The 21,387-nt window shown below is 44.1% G+C and overlaps 2 protein-coding genes and 1 pseudogene across 2 annotated transcripts in view; 1 reads left to right on the forward strand and 2 right to left on the reverse strand.

The window, feature by feature from the left end:
• Positions 1-6,322: 6,322 nt before the first annotated feature.
• CCDC184 (coiled-coil domain containing 184) lies at positions 6,323-8,136 on the reverse strand. The gene has a single exon (XM_006163455.3). The coding sequence runs from the start codon at positions 8,112-8,114 to the stop codon at positions 7,527-7,529; it is 588 nt and encodes a 195-aa protein (XP_006163517.1). The 5' UTR covers positions 8,115-8,136; the 3' UTR covers positions 6,323-7,526.
• A 3,582-nt stretch (positions 8,137-11,718) lies between these two features.
• Positions 11,719-21,387, forward strand: part of ASB8 (ankyrin repeat and SOCS box containing 8) — a 30,009-nt gene continuing 20,340 nt past the window's right edge. The window contains exon 1 of the mRNA XM_006163458.3: positions 11,719-11,800. The gene's annotated coding sequence lies outside the window, so the exon portion shown is untranslated. The remainder of the gene's footprint in view (positions 11,801-21,387) is intronic.
• LOC102490570 (ERO1-like protein alpha) lies at positions 16,847-20,281 on the reverse strand (annotated as a pseudogene).

Genomic DNA, 21,387 nt, shown 5'->3' on the forward strand with positions numbered 1-21,387 from the left:
TCTTTCTGCCTATGAAAAATTCCTTGTACCAACTCCACTCATTCCAGACACACATCCTCCCCCACTACACATATACACTTCAACTACTCTGAAATAGAATCTGTCTCATAATTGATGGCACAAGCCCTTGTTACTTCAATTAATCGACCATTTGAAGAAATGTTAGTTCTGGTTGTTGTTTCAACATCTTCCCTGAGCACCTTCCGGCAAGATCGAAAATTCACCAGGATTAAAACTTGCAGACTAGGTATTTTGACCTGGAAGAAAGTCTCAGAGGCAATAGCAGACTTTTTTTCTTTATAAGAAGGGCTGCTTCACTAATACTCAAAATGGCTCTGAGAATAGAAATGCATGAGAAAATACAGACAACACTGAGTCAAAAATGATTCATAAGTATCAGATTCATTGTAAAGGAATTATACTGTAATGACTTTGTTACATGTCATGTACACCATAGCAATATAAAAAAATGATATTTCAGGACCAGCAGTTGGCGTAATGGCTATGTGGCTGGACTCGCATGTAATCAACCGCGGTTCAAGTCCTGGACCCGGTGGCTTAAACTTACGGCAGGGCATGTGTGCATGCATACCCAAGATCCCAGGAGGAGAATGGAGGAGAAGGGACTGAGGCGTGACCATCCCCCCTGAGGGGTGATTTCTCACTTTCTGTCTCTGTCTCTCTCTGTCTTTCTGGCGAGTGCACGCTCCCCATAGCAAAAACTTCTAAAGAAAAAAAGATATTTCTAAATAAATCTAGATGAGTTTCTTGAATGAGAATAATACTTTAAACTGTAAATGGTAAGAAAACATACTGATGGTTTAAATGGTAGTATTTTCTCCCCTTCTTAATGGTACCAAGCACATGATATAGTCTCTGGGAACTCAAAGTCAATAAAATAAGGTAGATACTTCAGAGAACATAAAAATGAGAAAGTAGTTCCAGTTCTCAAGACACTCATAATTTGGGATAATAACAAAAGCACATAAAGTATAACAGAACCCAAGATAGAGTTGTTTTCCCCAAAATAAGTACAAACAGAAAGATCTGGCTATTTATAGGAAGAAGAGATTACGTCAGGAAGGTCTCCATGAAGAAGGTGGCATTACAGAAGGCCCTTGAAGCACTGGTAGGATTCCAAATGGCAGAAACAGGATGGAGTAGAAAAGAAAAAGGATGACAAAGAACCAGAAAATGAGAGGTACTTCTGAAAAACAGGAGCATATTTTGACTACAGGGTTTGTTACTTTTTTTCATTTTACAGACCCCTTTAAGAATTTGATGGAAATCATGAACCGTACTTGTAGAACTAATGAACGTGTTTTATAGTCCAAAAGCTTTGCAAACTATTTCTAGGGATTTTCCATTCACAGGTAGCATAAAAGAGGGGGAAAGTAGAAAAGTGGCCATGCTGAACTCCCTATGAGAGGCTGGTGTGGGTGTCCAAGACCACAGAAGTTCCTTCTCTAGAGGAGAGATCTACATCTGACTGCACTTGAGAAGACTAAGATGAAATCGAATCCAGAGCCTGGGGGATTGGGAGGTGAGTCATCCAGGGTTCAAGGAACTGGGTTACCCTTGGGAATTATTTCCCATTCTGACTTGGAGGATAAGGGCTTCTGACCTGGTGAGATGATGTCTAGAAAGTGTGGCTGAAAAACATCTGGGTAAAAAAGTATGCCAGGGCCTTATTAGGAAGGACCTTGACTCCTCCAGACACACACTCGCTCATGCGTGCACACACACCAGATTTTATACTTGCTTCAGGAAGTACTAAGGACATGATGCAGATTTCTGAGAATGAACGTTCAGAGTTCTGGTTTAGGAAGACAAATTTCTTTTGAGTCAGAGGTGTGGAAGAGGCCATGGAGACCAGTTAAAAGTTATTGCAGTTGCTTTTTATATTCTTCAAATACTTTCTATTTATTTTTTTTCCCCATCTCTCCTCATCACCCACCAATTGGCAGAAAGCCAGGCCTTTAGTAGGCAGTTCGTTTTGCTTGCTAAAGTGAAAGCCATAAATTCAGAGGCTCCCATTGTAATGTCTCTATTCCTCGACAGGTGGCACCATTACAACATTATTTACAGAGCACGGCTCCTGCAAGCACAGTGCTTTCAAGCCAAAACGCTGTTTTACTAAGGGAATTCACCTTTTGGGGACAATCTAGAAGTGTGTGTTGTGGGGAGGAGGGAGGAATAGGAAATTGAATGAAAGATTCAAGGACATTCTTTTTGTACGCCTATATAATTTCTTATAGTAGCAGGGTATTCTGAGTGAATTTCTTTTTTTTAAGTGTGTAAATGAGGAATGATGCTTATGAAAACCTGCCTTTTCAAAGATGCAAGCAAGTTTCCACCTTGCAAGAAGCATGGGCTTAAATATATTTGAGAAAGAACTGTTCCTAGGTTCTGGGAAACTTCTAGGTGAGCCATTTCACTATACATATCAAGCAGACACCATAATCTGCAGTGATACTGAGATCATATAAAACAGCTGGTTTATGTTGGAGGCCTTATTGTTCCATTGCATCCTTTAGGGAAATAACTATTTCTCTAAGAGCAGATTATATTTGTACCAGGCTAATGTTGTGACTTATTACTGTGAAGCTGTGTGTGTGTTTATTTGGGGATTAAGGGCCCCTTAGACCAATGAGAGATGGGAGTACAAGAAACTGAAAGAGCTGGGATGCAGCATTGTGCAGCCCAGATGTAAAGAACCTCACAAAGCTTTGGGTGGGGGGCATTTCCTCCTCTCTAATACCACACCAGTGCTCTGGCAAACTCCAAATACCAGCAGATTTGAAAGTAATGGGGGGAACCAGCAGTTAGTGTAATGGCTATGTCGCTGGACTCCCACGTAGTCGACTGTGGTTCGCGTCCCGGACCCGGTGGCTTAAAACTCACTCCGGGCACGTGTGCGTGCATGCCCAAGATCCCGGGAGGAGAATGGAGGAGAAGGGATTGTGGTGTGACCATCCCCTCTGGGGGGTGATTTCTCGCTTTCTGTCTCTCTGTCTGTCTGGCGAGCGCACACGCCCTATAGCAAAAACCTCTCCAAAAAAAAAAAGAAAGAAAGTAATGGGAAGCAGAGCTTTTAGTATGGAAATCAATATAACTTGAATTTGTTAAATAGATGGTGAGTAATCAGATTTTTATGAAGATTTAGTTTATTGTGGGAACTAGACTAGAGGCCCCAAGAGGCAAGGGTACTAAGAGTGCCAGGTTTGGGCAGGGTCATTTCTTCTTTGGTATTTTTTAAAAATAATTATTCAACTTTATTTATCCATTTATTTATTTATTTATTTTATTTGACCAGAGAGGGACAGAGTGAGAGAGAGAGAAAGTGAGAAAGCAAGCTGCCAGGTCTGGGACTCGAACCATGGTCAGCCATGTAGAAGTCCAGCACCCTCAACCATGCCACCTGCTGGCCCTGGTATTTTTTAAGTTAAAATGTCTCAGTACTTGGGCTGGCCTCATAGCCTAGTGGTTGAAGGAACTAGATCCTATGTGGTCAACCACAGTTTGAATCCTGGCCCCAGTGGCTTGAAAAAACGTGTGGGACATGTGTATGTGAATGCCCAGATGGATAAATGGAGAGATGGGTTTGCAGAATGACTATATCCCACTGGGAAGTGCTTTTTCCCTTCTCCTTCTCTCTCTGTCTCTCCTTCTCTCTCTGTCTCTCTGTATAAACACTTTAGCAATTAAAAAAAAAGAAATTAAGTCCCATTATCCTTCATCTCAGCAATTCCTACTTTTTAAATTTAACTTGTACTTTTAACAGATTAAGTTGAAACCATGAACCCTCTCAAGAGAACAGTTTTAAGATATTGCATTTGATTTCAGGGGACTGTGGCCCCATGAAATTCAATAGTGACCCCTGCACATGAGTCCCCTTAGGAATCCCACGTGAACTTCATCAGGAACATTCCAAAGAAGAAAGGCAAAAGTGGGAAATGGGGAGGACAGAGTGAAGGATGTGGGAGACCAACCTATGTGGATCCCTGTGAGATGCTGGTGTAGGTGACTGAAGAAGGCTGAAGAATAGCTCTTTCTGGGGTGATTTTTTATTATTAGGACTTGGGGGGAATAGCTAGAGAAATTCTAGAAAGCCCTAGCTAAGGGACTGGGACACATTTAGGACAGTGGGCATAGGAAGAAAATTGAGATGGAGTCAAGGGTTAGAGAACTCAATCAGAACCTTTACAGAGGCTAAAGGGTTAGGCTGACCTTGAGATTGAAGTCAGACTCTGGAGAATCTGAGCTATAAGGAACAAGAAAGCACAAGAATGAAGGGAGTAACTACCTGAATGTATCACCTTCCTCTCAAGAAGGCAGTCCAGAAAGCCATCACTTGGTGCTATTATTGAATTACCACCTACTGGACTCTGAGAAGGGTCACTAACCAAAATCTGAACTGCAACTTCTTGTTCCAACTGAGAAGATAAAAAGTAATGAAAATTAAGATTATTTCCTTTTTCAGGACTCTTAGCTCTTGATTGGAGAAATAAAGGATTCTCCTTCTCTGAAGATCTGATTAAGAGAAAAATTAAAATGGTTCTTATCTAGGGCTCTCTAGTATATGACAGAGACCTAGTGAGTTATATCAAAATTTTATTTCCCGCTTGTCACAGGCCATATCACGAATAGTCTTTAATCAAGAGACAAGACAAATTTTATTAAAACAATTGGCCTTTAAAAATGCTAATGTCTCTTGTAAAACAACTATTGCTCCGAAAAAGAAAGGGGGGGTGGGCAGTAAATACTTTTATTAGACTATGTCAGGACATTGGGGGACCACGAATCCAAGGTATGGCTTTAGCAGCTACATTAATGGAAATTATACAACAAAAATCAAAAGGAAATTGTTTCAATTGTGACAGACCAAGACATATGGTCTGTGACTGTCAATACCCTAAACAATCAAGGAGGTATGCTGAGACAGACAGATCCAGGGTTAAGTCCTAGTTCTGCCAAGTGCTTGCCTGTGACCTTGAGCAAGTATTGGAGTCTGTTTCTGAACAGTTACGTAAAAATAATACTAGTGCCTACTTCCTACCGTTATTGGAAAATAGGGCATAGCGTCTGGCACACAGCAAGTGCCCAATAAATGGTAGCTATCATTATAGTTATTAGTGCTGAATACTGGAACTATAATGGGAACCTATTCCTAGTCCTCTCGTTATCCTCTTTAGAACCCCCAACATGCATTCTCCAACCACTGCATAATTCAAGACTTCCTCTGGTCATCCTGTGTGTATAGGGCTAACCCCCACAACCTTTTTGTCCAAGGCTATATGGCTAGCTCAGGGATCTCACAATCCTCCTTTCCTTTTCCTTAATTCTATCCAGAAGCATAAATTTAGATAGGGAAAGATAAAATAATTTCTAGAATGTTCTTGGGGTGGTATTGTTTTCCTATAGGAGCCAGTTACCACCACCCCTACAGCCCAAGAAAACTATAAAGAAACTAACATTTGCACAAGACTTCCTAGGGGTTCTGTATATTTTTCCCTAATAACTTCTCACCCCCATTTTACACATCCAGAAACTAAGTCTTAAACAGTTGATTTAGTGTCGGAACTGAGATTTAAGCCCAAATCTGAGCCTCTAGTTCTTTCCACCATACTGCAGCAACTATAGCCAGCACACACACACACACACACACATACACACACTATCACCACCACCACCCCAGTTTATTTCATCTCAAATGTTGATCAAGAGCAGCCTTGGGAAATCTCCATTGCCCAAGGGAGCAGACGAGAGCGGAGAGCCCATTTCAGTCTAAGCTCTCTCTCCGGGAAACACCTCACAGGAATTCTCCACTAGAGGCCTGAGGCAGCTATTGTGGTTTCCTCTGTGATGTGTCACTCTGCTCACAGAGAGCCCCGGTAATCCCTCCAGAATGATACCCCCACCCCGCTCCTCCCATGGAACAGGTGTCATGCCTGACATTCCAGGACCCAGATTTGGAAATCGTCTCCCAAGAGCCAGATGCTTCACTGTGTCTCTTGCACATGTGAAATTCTGGCTACTAGAAACCCTTGTTGAGTCTCAACACATGTCCCCTTCTTCACCAGTTCAGCTTGAGGTCAAGGTCCAGGATTGAAGGGAAACCAGGCAGAGTTTGCAATGCTGTCCCAGCCAGAGCAGGGGCAATCAACTCCTTGGAACTGGAGACAGGGAAAGATGGGACCGGGAGACAGTGAAAGAGGAGAGAAGGCACAGTCCTGCCAGTTCCCACTAAGTCCTGGTCCATGCAGTGGTCCCAGAAACCCCACCCTGACATCCCCTAGTACCAGTCAGCAAGGAAGGGAGATGACGCCTTTTATTCAGGTTAACACCAAGGAAAGCATTGAGAGGGAGTACACAAAGGAAGGGGAGGGGCACACAAAGTCATCACTTGGGGTGGGAGGGAGGCACATCAGTTTAGGAACCCCAGGACAGCACATGCTTCATGCCCTGGTTGGGGGGTGGGGGAGGAGAGAGGAAAGCGCCATGATAGCCTGGGGCTCACAGAAGGGTCTGCAGCCCCTGAACCTAACACCAGAGCCACAAGCCCTGCCCCTCAGGGCTCACACGCTACTACGCCAGTGGACACACAAAACACACATGAGACATTATGGAGGCAACACCAAGAGGCAGCGGGCAGGGACACATTGACAGAAAAAGAACTGAAGTTAAGCAGGTGTAGCCAGGAGAGAGTTTTTGGCTGCGGCCCCCAATAGTCCCTCAAATGTCCCCTAAATCTGGGCTGTGGCTGAGCACACCCGAGTCTCTGCCTGTGAACTGGGCTTTGTTCTCTGAACCCCAGTGAGTGGAAAAGCAATCCCAGATGAAGTCAGTGACAAGGCAGGATCAGCTCTGCATGCAAAATCCTAGAGGTTGAGCTATTACATCTTCATGCACATTCACAGCCAGCTCCTCCCAGCCGGGGCCCTTGGAACCCCATTCACCCAGATTCCTAGGGCTGCAGTTCCCTCCTCAAGCTTCCTTTACCAATCAGCAGTCGCAGAGATCTGTGAGGGGGAGACGCTCCTGCAGAACACTGAATAGCTTGGATTTCAGCAGAAGGGTAAATTTCCTGTTGCCAGAACAGAATACCCCCAATTCTTTAATTTCTAGGTAAATCGTTAGAGATTATTTGCCATGGTCCTAGATAAGTCCTTTTTCAGAATAGAAAAAGCAGAATTTTATTTACACAATTCAGGAGTTCTCCTGTTGTCTGGAGAGGGGAAAGGACAGGGTAAGGGTGGATGGGAGTCCAGAGTCGGGCGCGTCCTCTCCCGGAACCTCACCTTTCCGCAGTTTGCAATGACTCTCTTGGTTGAGCAGAAAGAATTCGTGATGCTCCCAAATTCCTTCACCTACAAATTCTTCCTCCCTCCAGGGAGTCTCTCTGCTCCACCAGCAAGAGCAGCGGTCGGAGCGAAGCATGCCGCACCGCGCGGTTCAGTCCCCTCGCGTCATGCACTTGGAAACCCAAAGCCAGCCCGGGAAGGTAGTGCCCTGGCGAAGTCCCCTCACAGGGAGGCCTCGCCCTCCAACTGCAGCAGGGTAATGTCGGGCAGGTCGAGGGGCTCCACAAGTGACGCGTCCCCGGCAAGGAGACCACCACAGGGGTTCTCGGGGCGCTCACAGTGGCTGGTGGGTGTGGCGGGGCTGGGCATCTCTTTCTCTTCTTCGTCGTCGTCCTCCTCGTCCACGGGATCGCGATCCAGCAAGTCGTTGTCCCCGATTCCAGGAGAAGGGGTCTCCGGCTCTTCGGGGGCTCCCGGGAAGTTCCCCTTGCCGCCGACCACGCCCAGGCTGCCCTGGCGGGGCGCCGTGGTCATAATCTGACACATGGAGACGATGGCCCGCTGGTTGGCGCACACGTCGTCCGAGAGCACCTGGATGTGCGAGGCCTGCTCGTCCAGGGCACCCCGCATGGCCCTCACGTCCTCAAACAGGGCCTGCAGCTGGGCCTTCAGGTGCTCCATCAGTTCCTTCATGCCGCCGTTGTACTCCCCGGAGATCACGTCCCCCACGGCCGGCACAGTGGACACCTCCAGAGGCGCTGGCATGTCGCCGCCGTCCTTGGTCATGATCTCCAGCAGACCGTCCTCCATTGAATGGCAGAAGCGGGCGGTGGCGGCTCTGGGTCGCGTCCTGCCCGGCCTCCGGGTGGGGGAGGAGGTAAAGGGGGAGAGGTCCCAAGGAGGAGCAGAGGGAAGGGGGTGCTCCGGAGAGTGGCAGGAGCCGACCTGGGGAGACCAGGCGCAGGCAGGATCCGCGGAGTCCGGGAAGAAGCAGTGGGACGAGAACCCGGGAGGGTCCCAGAGTCGGCGTCTCTAATGTTCGCCCCGGGCAAAAGCGCCCTGCCCGACTTCACCTCCGGGTTTGCGCCCCTGTCAGCGCCGCCACCCGAGCGCCCCGATCATCGAGCGCTCGCCAGTTTCTTGGGTCACAGAGGTACTTGTGGACCAGCCCGGGTTGAAGCCGAGATCAGAAGCGCACGGTCTGGGGACTCCCCCCCGGCCATTAACGGGCAGCGCCCGCGAGTGAGGCTGGAGCGGCAGGGGCGGGTCTCCCCCGGCGCCGCGGATGCTCCCCTGTTTCCAAGGCGACGCACGGCACGTAAATGACGTGTGTCACCATGGTAACCAGGAAGTGGAGAAGAAAAAGGGAGGACGGCTGGGAGGCTGCAGTGGGGCTCTGGAGTCTGGGCTAGAGGGTGGGGCAGGAGGGGAGGGGACGCTGCAGTGGCCTCAGCCGAGGCTGGAAAGGGCGTGCGGCTGCGATGTTTAATCGACAAGCACGAGAGAGCAGTTTGCTGCTTAAACCTCAAGCCGGGCAGAGAGGTCGTCCTTCCCTCAGTCTGGGTATTTCCAGCAGCCCGCATCCCTTTCTCCTAGGACTGCGCTACCGCGGCGTCCTGCTTCCCTGCCCTCCAGCGGTCCGCAGGAACGCCGAGAGGGTGAGGAAGGCCGGCGCGAATCATCCTAGACCGGAGCTGGCGCGCGGTGGCGCCCTGGAGCCGCCGCGGTGGGCATGGCGGTGCAGAGGCGCGGGGAGGGCACTACGGAGGCGCCTGCCTCCCTCCGGCTTCTGCAGTAAATCAGCTCTCACGTGAGCACGCGAGCTGAGAAAGGATGGGATTTCCTCCCAGAGGGGACCTAGCCGCTCCTACACGGGTCACTGGGAGTTTTTCCAAGATGGTGAGGCCAACTACTTGGGTTTTGAGAATGAACGTTCCATTAGGGCAGAGATTTTTGTCTCCCCTGCACCCACCATCGCGGAATCCCCAGCACCTGAAATAGTGCCTGGCCCATAATAGCAAATAGATGCTTAACACATTTGTTAAAGAAATACTGGTACTTTAACAAGAACCACCAAGTCCCATTCCCTCATTCAGAACTCTCCAGCACACACATAGTAGATTTCAGGAGACCTAAATAAAAGTTTGTTTCTGTCATTTAATTCAGAGACCTTGACTAAATCATTTTCATAATCTGTTAGGGGACTACAGTACGTGATCTAGAATATTATTTCTAACTCTGAGTAACACTGCAGCGGATCACAGGTGAAATGGTAAGCTGCTGGCACTTGGGTGGAAGGGTTAGAAGTGTGAGCAACTCCCGTGACTACTCAGCGCCAGTGCTCAGACATACACTGAGTGCAACAACTCGTTTCCCTATTTGAGAAGTGGAGGGGGAATGGAGAAGAAGGAAGAAAAGTTGGGTTTAATATATTTACAGATGACATCAGAGTAGCAAGCAGTCAGCACCTAGGCAGTAGCATCCTAATTAAAAGTGGCACTAGTAAATTGGAAAAGCCAAGCGATCAGAATCCAAAAATGAAGTTGAAAGAACAAATAAATCTGGGGAGTAGAAATAGAGAAGAGTTAGGTATGGGTGAGTGTTTGGTATTCTGATGGTTCAGGGACAGTGAATGTTTTACCTCAGCGTATTCGTGATTGTGTGCTATAGTGATAAAGAATGAGGCGGGCCCAGGAAAACACTTGTGGCACTGAAGAACTGCTTGGCCTATGCTGGTCTTACTGCTGTTAAAACAGAAACCAGGGACCAGCAGTTAGCATAATGGCTATGTCACTGGACTTCCATGTAGGCGACAGCGGTTTGTGTCCTGGTCCCAGTGGCTTAGACTCACGCCAGGCTCATGCGCATGCGTGCCCAAGATCCCGCGAGGAGAAGGGATTGTGGTGTGTCCATCCCCCTGGGGGGTGATTTCTTGCTTTCTGTCTCTCTGTCTCTCTTTGTCTTTCTGGCAAGCACACGTGCCCTATAGCAAAAACCTCTCAAAAAAAAAAAAACAGAAATAAGTTGTGAATACCCTAAATGTCCAACAGTACAATGTCTAAATAATCTAAAGCATTGCCAATATAATAAACTATTACACAGCCATTAGGAATTTGATTTTCTGGGGCCAGCAGATGGCATAGTGGTTAAGATACTGAATTCTCACGTAGATGACCATGGTTCGAGTCTAGGCCAGACTTGAAACTCATGCTGAGCATGTGTTCATGCATGTCCAAATTCTCAAGAAGAGAATGGATTGTGGTGTGGCCATCCCCACAGGGGACAATTTCTCATTTTGTCTCTCTGTCTCTCTTGCAAGCACATGTGCCTTATAGCAAAAATCTCTCAGAAAAAAAGTTTGATTTTCCAGACCATTCAGGTAGCCTAGTGGTTAAGGGAGCCAGATACCACATGGCTGACCACAGTTCAAATCCTGGCCCAAACAGCTTGAAAAACACTCCAGACACATGTGCCCCAAATTGCAACAGGATGAAAAAATAGAAGAAAAGGGACTACAATGTGACCACACCCTATGGAGGAGTGCTATGTCCCATTCTACTCCCTCGCTCTGTGTCTCTGTTTCTCTCTGCTGAGTGAACATGACCTCTGGCCATTAAAAAAATGATATTCCAATACTAATGTATTAACCCATTTAAAAAAACACAGTATTTTCTAAAATGAATCATTTAATTTAAAAAGAGCATTGTATTTTTATAAAATGAATCATTTAATAGAATTCAACTAGAATTGAATGGTTACTTTTAGAAAATAAAGCTCAGGTATGGGACTGTCATCTTTGCTGTCACTCAAACCTCCACCATGAGCCCCACACATAGTTAATAACACTTTTGGCTAATCCTGCGACTGTGTCTCAGGGGAGGACAGAAATGCTTTTCCTGTTTTTCCTAAGCATAGCCAAAGGGGGCTGGTATTTATGAAAATACTTTATTAAAAGTAAACTATAGGAAAACTGTAAGCAGACAGGAAACACAAAAATGGTTGAGCTTACACAGCACAAATTTCTGAATGTGCTACAGCAGGCATAGTCTCAGGGCTTGGGTTCAGCCCTGCTTTCATCCTTCCCAGGAGAGTTCTGCTACAGTCAGGAAAGATTGGCATGGCTTGTGGGCTTCTGCTGGGTCCATGACTTCACAAGTAATGGACCAGCACATCACACTGAAGACTTCATCTTGCCAGTTCTCTCACTTTTCAGGTGGGTCCCTGTCTTCTACCTACAAAGACTGGCCCTGTCTCCATCCAGTGTATCAGTCCTTAAGCTTACATTCAACAGCTCACACACAGTAAGAGCTGGCTTATGCCATCATACAAAGCCCTTTGCCACTATTGTTGAGGGTACCACGTATGTCAAGGCTTTCAGCATAAGCTATATCATGCTGCCCAGAGCCACTGGCCATGAAGTCTGCAGGGAACCCAGGGGATCTGAGCCCACAGGGAGGAGAAATTATTGGAGAAGAGCAAAAGATCATGGGAAACAGGTGCAGAAATCAAGGGGTGTGGTCGATCCAGTCAAGTTTCAGGTCAGACATTTGAGAGCCAAGGGTAGGTGGGTACTGGGGGAGTGGACCAGGAACAGGACTTGAACATATAGGGAGGAGACATTGGTATATCAGATTCAGAACCTGATTATTTCAGGAATTCTGTGGGAAATGAGATAAGGGAAGACAGGCAAAGGGTCTAGTCTCAGGAAAATGAAGGAGAGAGAAGATAAGGGGCAGAGGACAGAGAGAACTTTGGTCACCTAGCTGGATTACAAGGCCGGGTCCTCTAAATGCAGTGTCCTGGCATTTGTTTTGTGGATCCATTCCCACCAAAAGGGGGCTAGGTGGCTTCCCCGTCGCCCTACTAGAATACTGAAGGAAACTGCCACATAGTAAGAGAAAGTAACCCCAGTATACTCTTCTGCTTCCTGCCTTTGTCTTCTCTGCTGGGAAGCATCTTTATCCCAATTTCACCAGCCCATTTGGAGAGAAGACCCTTTGCTGTATAGACATAGGTCTCCATCAGGTACACCTAAATTCAAATGTCACATTCTCACTAAAATTGTGATTTTGAATAGTTTGTGCCATTTCCTCTATCTGATGTCTAATTTACCCGTATTTTATATAGCTGGTGTATTTCTGTACTATAAACCTAGTGAACAGGCTTGCTTGACTCAGTTCTAAAACAATGATCTAAAACAAGGTATAGCTGACTGCTATACCCTAGGTCCAAAGGCGCAGACAATAACCCCCAAATATAATTTGTATGAAGCTGAACTGCCTTGTGGCCCATCTCAGCAGGATATCACATTCAAAAGAAACACATCCACTAGCCAAAAAGAATTAAAAAGCAATTTAGTTTTTATTGCAGTCTCTGAGAAAACTCTAAAGGGGTTTACATTATGAGCACAGAGTAAAACATCTTAAAACTTCTCTCCCCTCCTTCTTGATCTCACATTATGGCATGGTTGTCGCTACTGGTATCTTTGCTTGTTCCCCAAATGCACCCAAACTTGACCCTTGTTCTCTCACTCTCCCATTCTCTTGGGTGTATTCTTTTTTCTCTCCTATAAGAAGAACCTTCTAATACGGCTCAGTTCAAGCTTCTTTCAGCTTCTTTGTCCATTCTCCTGTATCAAGTACCAAGAGCTCCAGCTGTCAATTACAGGAGTCTTGTCAGAGGATAAAACAGAAAGAATAAGAAGCTGAGAATACTCATGTTGTTGTACATCTTGTCTGTCACATTGCACTAGATTTTTCCCAGCACCAGAGGGTGGTTTTTTGATGCTATGGCCAACTTGTTTTGCTAATCTCCCCCATATTTGTAAGGAGAAATAGATATGGTGGTTTGTGAGGACCCTAGATCCTTATGAACCTCTGAGTGTAGAGAGGTCCAACTATCTACAACCTCAGGAGTCTATAACATCAAACTATGAGATAAGCTGCACAGCTACCTACACTTAAGGCTCAAGTTGCACTTCCAGTGGCTCATTGTGATCGGGCACTATTTTTAGGAGTCTTTAAGACCACCCTAACCCCTACTTTCTATTTCATATTAACTTTACTCAGAGCAAGAATTCCAGAGGAACTTCCCACTTCTCATGCTGTGAGTCTCCACCCCTCATTCCAATCAAACATGTTTTGCTGATGTCCCTTCTGTCTCCCCTCTTTGCATTGCCCCCTGCAACAGCTTCTCTTACATCAACACTCACAGAGGCTTTTTCCCTCCTGAGTGTGTGTTCAGGCACATATTCTGCACCACCATGGCATGACCAGTTCTAGTCCAAGTGTTCCTGGGCCATTGACCACAGACGTAGAAGCATTCATAACTCTGGAGCCACTGGTGATCCCTAGTACAGGGCCTTCTGTACGTTTTACCCATCTCCCAGCCTCTACATGTTTTTGGACTCCAAAAGTCACTTGCTTTTTTTTTTTTTTTTTTTTAGATTTTTGCTATGGGGTACATGTGCTTGCCAGAGAGAGAGAGAGAGAAAGTGAGAAATCACTGCCCGGGGGGATAGTCACACTGCAGTCCCTTCTCATCCATTCTTTTCTTGGGATTTTGGGCACACAAGCACACATACCCAGTGTGATTTTCAAGCCACTGCATCTAGGACTCAAAAAGAAGTCGGCCATTTGGAATCCAGCACCTTAACCACCATGCCACCTGCTGGTCCCAAAAAGTTGTCACTCTTGAAACAGGTCAGAATTGGGTCTGGCCCCAAGTCAGAATCCTTGTCACATAATGATGATGCTGCACCACCTGAAGACATCAAGTTTCTGATTTGATGGGGGAAATTCTTCTTGGCAAATTGCCTCTCCCAGAGTATCAGTCCAAATTCAGAGGAGATTATGCCCAAGTTTCCAGGGGAGTAAGTGTGTGCCACAAATTTCCCTTTCATTAACGGGATTTTTGGAAGCGTAAGGTCCCTCAATGCTTGTTAGCATAAACTTCCAGGCCCCTTCTCACCTGTCATCTTGAGGAAGTCTGTGATATTCCACACTAGGCAATCCATACAAAATTCTGTATGTCTCATTCCTCCTTGTATGTTTAGTTATACTCTGTTCATCCCTCTCAGAGGCCTTTAACATATGTCAAAAGCAGTTGCTATTACTTCCCTTTTGCTGTGAGGTGGCACCAGCAGGCGCTCAGTTCCAGTTAAGTGCACACTGTGAGTGTGCACTATTTCCAGTCCACACGTACACGGGACTACACTAGTATTTGTGATGATATCATGGACAGAGTCCCTCCCCAAAATGCAATCCATGTCTTTAAAAAGTACCGCAGCAGTGCTGGACGTTAGGCAGAAGTGAAGAGGAGGGTCCTTTTCCCAAGGATCTTTCCCCGAGATCTAAAGCCCGTTTTAAAAAGTCTTGCACGAAAACAGCTTCATCTTCTTTTTTTTTTTTTTTTTTTTTGAGAGGTTTTTGCCATAGGGCATGTGCACTCGCCAGACAGAGAGAGAGAGACATAGAGACAGAAAGCGAGAAATCTACCCCCAGGGGGCATAGTCAAGCCGCAATCCCTTCTCCTCCATTCTCCTCTCGGGATCTTGGGCATGCACGCACACGCGCCTGGCGTGAGTTTTAAGCCACCGGGTCCGGGACGCGAACCATGGTCGACTACGTGGGAGTCCAGCGACATAGCCATTATGCTAACTGCTGGTCCCAAAGTGAGTTTTTGAACAACGTGAGTGAGATAATTTCCATAAGGCCTTGTTTTTCTCCAAGTGTTGTCTGAGGCTGTAAGAAGCAAAGGGGCACTTTATGTGAAGTTCACTGGTGATTGTCTGGATCAAGTGAATTAAACTGGGACTGGGTTCTCCTCAGAGGGTGCTCTGGAATCACATATCCAATCTCCTGCTCATCCCAGAATATCCATCAGCCTATCACATGCTCACTCCCAGTTGCTTTTTATTTTATTAAAAACCAATTTCCTCTTCCGAAAAAATGTGGTTTCTGCTGCTCAGCAAAACAATGAGTAGCATCCAGAACTCCTCCAGGTTTGATAGGTAATAAGCTGTTCACAATTTCATATTATTCACATCAAAATCACTGCTGTTTAATTGCAATGAAGTCTGCAGAATATAAATTTAGCCCCTCTGCTTCATACTTGTGGACTTTTATTAGTGTGTTAGGACATTCTTTTGATAAAAAAAGATTGATTATGAAGAAAGGGTTTAAAAGATGGAGCTGGTACATGGAGATAATAGTATTTGAAACCTAAGGCTGTCATTTGAGACCTAAAGTCTAATGGAAAAAGGAAACAATAGAGATATGAGAGAAGGAAAAGCTAAAAAGAACTTCTCAGTGGATTTGTAACTCAGAGACAAACTAGCGTTATTCCCCACTTCCGCGGCAAGCGTAAGATATAGGGTCAGGCATTTAGGTGACATTTCCTAAAGAACTTCTTTAGAGTGATGAATATGTGAGTTGAAAGCACCTAAGTGTCTTTTCCAGGAGCCCTTGCAAACCAGGAGAGTCTAACCTGTCTGGATTTAGCCTAGAAAGCAACACTATTATTATTTACTCCTATTAATTGAAATTTCTGCAACTCTACTGGCCACATTTTAACTAGAAACCAAAAGTTGAAAAAGTCCTGAAGTGATTGTATTTTTCAAAATGGGATGATTACCACAGTCTCTACTACCTACAAATTTTCTTTGTTCTTCTAATCCAGACATGGCAAACATTTTTGTTAAAAGCCATAAAGTGAATCTTCTAAGCTTTACAAGTCATGTGGTCTCTGTTCAACTACTCAGCTCTGTCATTGTAGCAAAGAAACAGCCATAGCAAATATGCAAATGAGTGCATATGGCTATGTTCCAATAAAACTTTATTTACAGCAGTAAGAGGCAATCCAGATTGGACTCATGGGCCATATTTTGCCATTCTCAGCTATAGTTATAAAGTGTCTTCTGGTATCTGACTGCTTTTAGAATATTCTTCTTCATTCTTGGTTTTTAGTAGCTTGATTATAATGTACCTTGACTTGGTTGTTCTTTACCTTTATTTTGTCTGCATTTCACCAAGCTTCCAAATTTGGAAATTTTTTTAGCTTTTATTTCTTAGTTTTCTCTGCCAAAACTCTTCTGAAATTTCAGTGGCACGTGTGTTAAACCCCTTGACGTGTCACACAGATCAGTTTCGCTCTGATCTTTCTTTTTTCATCTTTTTTTTGTGTGCTTCATTTTAAACAGTTTCTATTTTTATGTCTTCACGTTCTCTAATCTTGTCTTCTATTGTCTGTCATTTACTATTAATGTTCCCTGTAAATTTTTAAATTGTATTCATTTTTAAAAATTATCATTCTGTTTCAGTATTAAACTTTAGAATATGTGCCACATTATTGACTCACAGTAATATATATGTAAACCCAACACAATTACAAAATAAAACTGTCTACTTAAAATGATATAATTATTCTTGAATAGAAGAACTTTATGTAAAAGTTTTCGTTTCAGAGTAGCATTGCTATTTATTAGTGGACAAACTTCCTCTTTGGCCTCTATCATCCAGAAACAGGCACTTTTGAAATGATTTTTAAATGAACAATTGCAGCAAGCTCCTGAAGTTTTCCAGTTCTTTCATACTTGTGGAAATTCTTCCAAACGCATTGAACAATGATACTATCTCTTGTCTGGTGAGACAGAATTCATAACTGGGCCCATTTTCTGGCATATTTTGCTATCAATTTCTCTGAAAACAAGATCTTCAGAACAGTGCCCAAATACAGTCTGAAGCTTTTCTCACAGTCATCATTTAAATCAACCAAGACAATTTATAATTTTTGAAACAGTTCCATAGTGCCACCTACAGTCTGCCTTTAGCTAGTTTACTTCTTTTTCCAGCTCAAGGGGGAAAAAAAAGAATTTCATCAAAATGTAAACAAAATTATTAGACTTCATAAAATACTTTGTTTTCTGAATCTCGAACTTCACTTTTAGTGAACCACTGCAAAATCTGGGTGCTCGGTGAATGGCTGTATTTTAGATAAAGACTTTATTAAATAGTTTCTTGAGCCTTTTTGGACCTTCCCTTCAGTCCAAATCCTGTCAAACCACTGATGAAATTCCGTAATGTGTATTCCTGTTTCTTTTCCAAACAGTATCTTGTAAAAGCTACCTTGCATTCAGCTGCACATTTATACTTGCATGTCATCTGGGTATACATCTGTAGAATGCTTTTTTTTGGGGGGGGGTGAGGTTTTTGCTATAGGGCGTGAGTTTAAGCCACTGGGACTCGAACCACAGTTGACTACATGGGAGTCCAGTGACATAGCCATTACAACAACTGCTGGTCCCCATAGAATGCTCTTTGATACAGAGACTTTCTAACCAACCACAAGAAGTGTTCTGTTCACTTGTTTCCCTTAACAGTGAGGCCAGAATATTCAAAGGTCTTTTAATCATCTGTGATTCAAGAGTTTTATTCATAGATAATGATTTTCCATATCTTCCAAACATCTTATACCTTATAACCCACACATCTGATACCTCATAACCCACGCAACACCCATGATTAAGGAGCAATCTACATGTTCAGCATCAGGGTACTGCATGTCATCAGCTTTACAGAACTGGCCTGAGGATTCATCATGCCTGGTCCACTGAAGAAGTCTTTTCTCTCCACTCAGAGATCCACCCACAGCTTCAAGTTGTTCAGCTTGTTTATATTCTTCAGGAAGATTATTGACATCTTAAGAACTCTTGTAGCTTCGGGACCAGCAGTTGGTGTAATGGCTATGTCTCTGGACTCCCAATGTAGTCGATCACGGCTCGAGTCCTGGACCTGGTGGCTTAAACTCACGCAGAGCGTGGGTGAGTGCATGCCCAAGATCCTAAGAGAAGAATGGAGGAGAAGGGATTGTGGTGTGGCCATCCTTCTTGGGGGTGATTTCTCGCTTTCTGTCTCTCTGTCTCTGTCTTTCTGGTGAGCGCAGGCACCGCCCCCCCCCCCCCCCCCAAAAAAAGAAAGAACTCTTGTAGCTTGCAGATTTAATTTAAACATTTGATTTTTTAACTTCAATTTTACTTTTTTATTACTTCTTAAACTGAACCTATTTGCTTTATGATATAAAATATACAAAGTACTTTCATAATGCCAGCATTAGTACTAGCAATAAAAGCATGGAATGAAGTTTAAGAGTTCTTTGTTATTTGTTTTTTTCTTAGAATATTTTCCACCAAGGAAGAACAAAACTTTGTGTGCAAAAGTCATCTAAAATAAATCTTTTTTTGTTTATGTGACCAATCTCATATATTCTTATATTTTAAATTTTCATCTGTTTTCAGTTTTAGGGATTGCTTTTTCGGTTTATTTACTTTTTGAATATATAAGACAATTATATGGGGGCCGGCAGGTGGCTTGGTGGTTAAGGGTGCTGGACTCCCACATGGCTGACTGCGGTTCGAGTCGTGGACCTGGCAGCTTTCTCTCTCTCTCTCTCTCTCTATCTCTATCTCTGTCTCTATCCCTCTGGTCAAATTGAAATAAAAAAAGGATAAATAAATAAAGTTAAAAATAAAATAAAGCAATTATATGATTCTAAAGTTGAAACTGCATACAAAAGCATACTCAGAGGTGTACTTTCAGTCTCTATTCTCTGATCCCAATTCTCCCTTCCCATCTTTATAAATAACCATTTTTTATTAGTTTCTGGATTATCCCTCCAATATTTCATTTGCACAAAATGTTGCTATCATATATATTGCTCTGCACTTTTCTTCCCATAATATATTGTGGCAATCACATTATAGCAAATAAATATTCTTCATTATGTTTATAGCATCATAGTACTCCACTATGTATCATAGCTTATTTAACTACTCACCGCCTCTCCTGTTGAGATATATTTGGGGTGTTTCTATTCTCTGGCTCTTAAAAAAATACCATGAAGAATAATCTTATGCATATATTATTTCAAACTCGTGCAGATGTACTTTTAGTATAGATTTTAGAAAATGTTATTGCTGGGTTAAAAGATAAATTCATCTATTTTTAATTTTGCTAGATTGTACCAAATTCCCCTCCTTTAGAATTGTATTACTCTACACTTCCACTGAAGAATGTCAGTATCTCTCCCCACAGCTTTGGCAACAAAGTGTGCTTGCACAATTTTGGATATTTGCCAACCCCATAAGAAATGCTGCTTCAATGTAATGTAATTTACCTTTCTTTTCTGAGAGAGCTGAGAATGTTTTGCTATTCTAAGAACCACTCGCATGAATTTTTATAACCATCTGTTTGTAGCTTATGCTCATTTTTCTAGAGGATTTGTGGTTTTTTTGTTGTTAATTTCTAGGAGCTCCTCATATATTATGGAGATTACATTTTTTCCTGTGGTGTAAATTGAAAATACTTTGTTCAGGAAGTCATGTGTCTTGGCCTTGCTTAGAATATTTGGGCTACACAATTTTTTTAATGTGTGTGTAATAGAATTTATCAGTCTTTTGATGATTCAGTTTCTATCTTTGTTAAAGGCTCCTCAATTCATTCAGGAACTCACAGGGAAAAAAATCTAGGAGTCATTCTTGATTACTGTATTCTTCATCTCCAACTTATAATCAATCACCAGCTCCCATCAATTCTGACATTAAAATATTTCACATTCACCCACTTCTCTCCTTTTCTATGGCCACCATGCTCACCACACTGCCATCACTTCTTGTCTACTTAGATAGCTGTTTCTCTATTGTAATCCTTGTCCTAATTCATTCAAAAGTCAAACAGAGCCTTAGAGGTTTATTATTAGTAGTATTTATTTCTTCCATGAGTGCAACAAAGAGAGACAGAGACAGAGAGACAACACCCCCATGAGGTCCTGACATCATGATTTCCCCCCAGCTTCAGCCACCCACACCACATCAAGGCACATGCAAGTTCGGGGTTTGTGTCTAGAGATCTTCCAGGAGTACTCAGGGTGGTCTCCACAGGCAAAGCCAGAACATTCCCATGTGGATCAGCTTTGCAGAACATCTCATTTTATCAGTGGACCACTGCTGGGCCCCCAAAAGTGATCCTTTAAAAACACAGATGTGATCAGATCACTTGCACAAAACCTGTCAATAACTCTGTTCTTTGGGGATATGGTTCAGAATCATTATGTCCCCTCTCAAGACCCTGTGTCGAGACATTGCAATATATTGAGCTCCATAGAGACAGCGCCGGGGCAAGTGAGAGCCGGACGGGCACTGGGCGACTCTGTGCCTCGCGGAGGAAAGATAACTAAACATGGGCAAAGGAGATCCTAAGAAGCTGAGAGGCAAAATGTCATCATATGCATTCTTTGTGCAAACTTGCCGGGAGGAGCACAAGAAGAAGCACCCAGATGCTTCACATGAGTGCAACAAAGAGAGACAGAGACAGAGAGACAACACCCCCATGAGGTCCTGACATCATGATTTCCCCCCAGTTCAGCCACCCACCCCACATCAAGGCACATGCAAGTTCGGGGTTTGTGTCTAGAGATCTTCCAGGAGTACTCAGGGTGGTCTCCACAGGCAAAGCCAGAACATTCCCATGTGGATCGGCTTTGCAGAACATCTCATTTTATCAGTGGACCACTGCTGGGCCCCCAAAAGTGATCCTTTAAAAACAGAGATGTGATCAGATCACTTGCACAAAACCTGTCAATAACTCTGTTCTTTGGGGATATGGTTCAGAATCATTATGTCCCCTCAAGACCCTGTGTCGAGACATTGCAATATATTGAGCTCCATAGAGACAGCGCCGGGGCAAGTGAGAGCCGGACGGGCACTGGGCGACTCTGTGCCTCGCGGAGGAAAGATAACTAAACATGGGCAAAGGAGATCCTAAGAAGCCGAGAGGCAAAATGTCATCATATGCATTCTTTGTGCAAACTTGCCGGGAGGAGCACAAGAAGAAGCACCCAGATGCTTCAGTCAACTTCTCAGAGTTTTCTCAGAAGTGCTCAGAGAGGTGGAAGACCATGTCTGCTAAAGAGAAAGGAAAGTTTGAAGATATGGCAAAGGCGGACAAGGCCCGTTATGAAAGAGAAATGAAAACCTATATCCCTCCTAAAGGGAAAACAAAAAAGAAGTTCAAGGATCCCAATGCACCCA

This window comes from Tupaia chinensis, unplaced genomic scaffold (assembly GCF_000334495.1).
Source record: "Tupaia chinensis unplaced genomic scaffold, TupChi_1.0 Scaffold142262_1, whole genome shotgun sequence".
In the NCBI taxonomy this organism is placed as follows: domain Eukaryota; kingdom Metazoa; phylum Chordata; class Mammalia; order Scandentia; family Tupaiidae; genus Tupaia; species Tupaia belangeri.

What these genes read in the sequence shown, in the direction of transcription:
- CCDC184 (XM_006163455.3), bottom strand. Translation starts at nt 8,114, where the DNA reads ATGGAGGACGGTCTGCTGGAGATCATGACCAAGGACGGCGGCGACATG.